This window comes from Echinops telfairi, unplaced genomic scaffold (genome assembly GCF_000313985.2).
Source record: "Echinops telfairi isolate 266 unplaced genomic scaffold, ASM31398v2 ScPeMD7_4225;HRSCAF=4972, whole genome shotgun sequence".
Classification (NCBI taxonomy): domain Eukaryota; kingdom Metazoa; phylum Chordata; class Mammalia; order Afrosoricida; family Tenrecidae; genus Echinops; species Echinops telfairi.
The window spans coordinates 23,798,532-23,802,074 of NW_022108124.1; the positions used below are offsets into that span (position 1 = coordinate 23,798,532).

The window sequence follows — 3,543 nt, forward strand, 5'->3', positions numbered from 1 at the left end:
ATCCAATTAAATTTCATTTAATTCCTTAGGTATATTATAGCTTTTTCTTTCATTGTTTTTTGGCATTTTTTCAAAGGAAGGATTGGATTCTGTCACTTTAACTTTTATTATGCAAAACATGTTGGCACTATAGGGAAATATTTTAATATGACTATGCTTTTAATCTTTATATTTTAAAAATCAGTTGTCAAAATTTCTAAGTGTGACTGAATTTAGAAATGATAATATAATGAGTAAATCATGCCAAATGTTTGATCCTTGGCTTTTATAAACCTGCAGAACTTTAAAAAGTAGTAAATAAAAAGTATCTCAGTAGTAATTCTCAATATATTTATCCAGAATTTGTGCAGTGTAAGTAGACTCACACCGTTCAATATAGAAGCATATAGGCATGTGTGGCTATTTAACATGCACTGAATTAAAATTAAGTAAAATTAAAATTTCTGTTCTGCTATCAGAGTTATAAATCTGTTACAAATCTGCTATTTGGAGTTCATCTGTAACTCTATTCCAAGTCCTAAATAGCCACATGTGACTGGTGGCTATGGTATTCACAATAGGAATTCCAAATATTTCCATCAGTAAAGTAAAGCCTGCTGGGTAACTCTCACATAGACAGTCATCGCTGCTCTGCTTATAATCTGGTCCCTGGTAGGATTTTTTGAGAAGCGGATTTCCAGGTGACAATCTCCACTTTCTTTTTAACTTTGCTATGACATGAAAAGACCTTCTCATGAGACACAGAATGACCCTTTCACTGAAGGGTCAAAAAAACTTTTATTTAATGCTTAAAACAGCTTTCTACCTGGGGCGTGCTAAGTGGGAGGAGTACGGCTTCTGAAGCAAGGAGTGCTCATTTAGAGTTTGCGTGCTGGCTTGGAAATTGTGGGGTTTGGAGGGGTTAGGGTTTCAGGCTTGAAGTGCATGCTGTCTTCAAGGTCATCTTCTTCCTTCGTGAGAAGGTTCTCGATGATGTTGAACGCAGTCTGCCCAATCTGATGGTTCTCATGAAGTTGTAACGCCTCGATTTTCTCAATGGTACCCAGTTGTTCTAGCGTGAGACGGAGCTTCTCCATATCGTGAGAATTCACTGCAGACTGGAGAATATAGAAGGTGGTCTGAAGGACGATGATAACGGTCTTGTGGTCATGGCAAATGAGCAGACTCGTCAGGGGCTTCAGGACTCCCGATTGGATGAGCATGGCCAACTGACCTGTGGTGCTCCCCATCGTGAAGTTAGCCACCACCCACACAGCCTCTTTTTGGACTTTAAACTCTCCATTTCTCAACAACGACACCAAGATGGGCAGCATGCCATGATTGATCAACTGCTCGATGGGCTGGCAGTTCCCTGCAGCCACTTTGCTCAGCGTCCAGGCTGCCTCCTTCTGGATGGAGGACTTGGGGTGCCTCAGGAGCTGAACTAGCACATCCAGCATGCCCGCGTCGATGGCCTTCTGGGTCTGCTGATCTGTTCCCGTGACGATGTTTCCCACCGTGCGGAGAGAGGGGGTCATGATACGGAGTTTTGAGCTTTTCATGAGCTCCACCATCCTGGGTAGAACTCCCGTGGCAACCACTTCGTCAATGCGCTCCTGGCAGCCATCAGGGAGGTAGGACAGGGCCCAGCAGGCATCCGAGAGAACCTCGATGTCATCGTGTTGCAGGAGGTTTAAGAGGGCAGGCAGCATTTCCTTCACTGCCTCTTCACAAGGGTCCTTGTTCCGGCACAGGTTGGAAAGGGTCCACGCAATGTTCCGCAGAAATGTGATTGGTATGGTTGTTGAAGCCAGGGCTAGTAGATGTGGGATAATGTTGCTTGAGATAACGATGTCTCTGAACTCTGTGTTGTCACCTGCTATATTACCCAGGGCCCACACTGCCTGTTCGCGCACACACACACATTGGGGGAAGACAGGAGCTCTATCAGGGCCTGGATGGCACCCGCGTCCACGACAGCCTGGGTTAGGTCCGAGGGCCCTGAGGCGATGTTGGTCAGCGCCCAGGCTGCTTCGAACTGTAGGTGAGGGTAAATGAAACACTTGAAAAAGTCCACCAGCCTGGGGACCAGTCTCGCTTCCACGATCACCTTCAGGGGTGGGTTTCTCTCCTGGGACAGCAGTTTCCTGGCCGTCTGGGTGGCCCAGAAACATAGGACTGGGTCTGGGCTATTCATCCCATGGACTATTTCATCCAGGTTGGGCCTGGTCCCTTCTACCACGTCCTTAGAAGACGGCTTGGAGAAGGCATCTGTGATGTTCCTTCTCTTTAAGGTATGTTCGTCCTTCTTGGCCTTCCGGAGCTCTATGCTCCGTTCTACTTGTACGTGAGCAATAAGGCATGGAGTACTGCACAAACAGGAAGTTTGGGCAAACCCAGAGGCTACCAGCCACAGCAAGTGAAAGGTGGAAAGAATGAGTTTCTTAATCGGAAGAACATTCGAGAGAAGAGAAATACAACTCAGAAAATACTGCTTTCAATGGAGGAAAACAACCACAACGACAACAACAGAAAAAAGCACAAATATGGAAACCAAACGTTAGAGTATTGTGTATAAATTTTTGTATCACATTAGAAATATTTTCCTAAAGTATATACACAGAGTTTTGGTAGATAGTAAATTAAACATCAAAGTAGTGAAAACTCATGTTTTTTAAAAAAGAATTTCTAAAAAAAAAAATCACAAATAAAATAACTGATTACAAAACTTAAAGGCAACGCAGGAAAACATGAAAAATATTATTTATTTTCACTTAGTTATTTTATATATCTATCTCTATACAAATATTTTATTATAAAAATACATTATTTCAGGTTATATTATAATTACTTAATAGGATGATTAAATTTCATAAATGAAATATAATTTTCAATGTTCTGTTTGTATGTGAAATTTATTTAACTGGATTCTCATATTAGGATATTATGATTATTTAGATTTGTCATCTAAATAAGGTGATATAAACTTTTTTTCCTATAAATCTTTGTCACATAGGTCACAATTTCCTTCAGAGAATTCTGAGTGGAATTACTAGATCATACAATTGAAGTTTTAGTGTTCTTGCTTCATATTACACAAATATGGTAATGGTGTACATACTATATTACAAAAAATATGGTAATGAGGTACATACTCACTGGCAGTGAATAGTAACACATGTTTTTCTGAATACAACCTCCTCAGGGTGGCCAGTGCAAATACAGGATTAGTATTACTAAGGCTGGATCTTATTCTGGGTTTGTATTTATTCATTCTTGATTAGTAATAGCTTCTAAAAGTAGTGCTATCAAAATGTATCCCGAAAAATAACAAAATTAAATATATTAAATTGTATTTGTTAATGTATAAAATATTAAATAATAGGAAAACAAGTCTTTCTCATATACCAAGACAAGTCTCTTGGATAATGTATTCCAACTATGAAACACAAAAACACAAAACAAATGAGCAAAATACCCAAACAAAACAATCAACCCCACTGTCCTTGATTTGATTTCAGCCCACAGTGGTTCTATGCGCGGTGTCTGCGGCTCTTTAAGGAC

General features: G+C 40.4%; 1 protein-coding gene across 1 annotated transcript in view; it reads right to left on the reverse strand.

Annotated features, from left to right (window-relative positions):
- Positions 1–600: 600 nt before the first annotated feature.
- Positions 601–3,543, reverse strand: part of LOC101652414 (importin subunit alpha-8-like) — a 7,472-nt gene continuing 4,529 nt past the window's right edge. The window contains 2 exon segments of the mRNA XM_045295012.1: positions 601–1,889; positions 1,892–2,348. Of these exon segments, the coding sequence (XP_045150947.1) occupies positions 858–1,889; positions 1,892–2,348 (1,489 nt within the window). The 3' untranslated portion in view covers positions 601–857.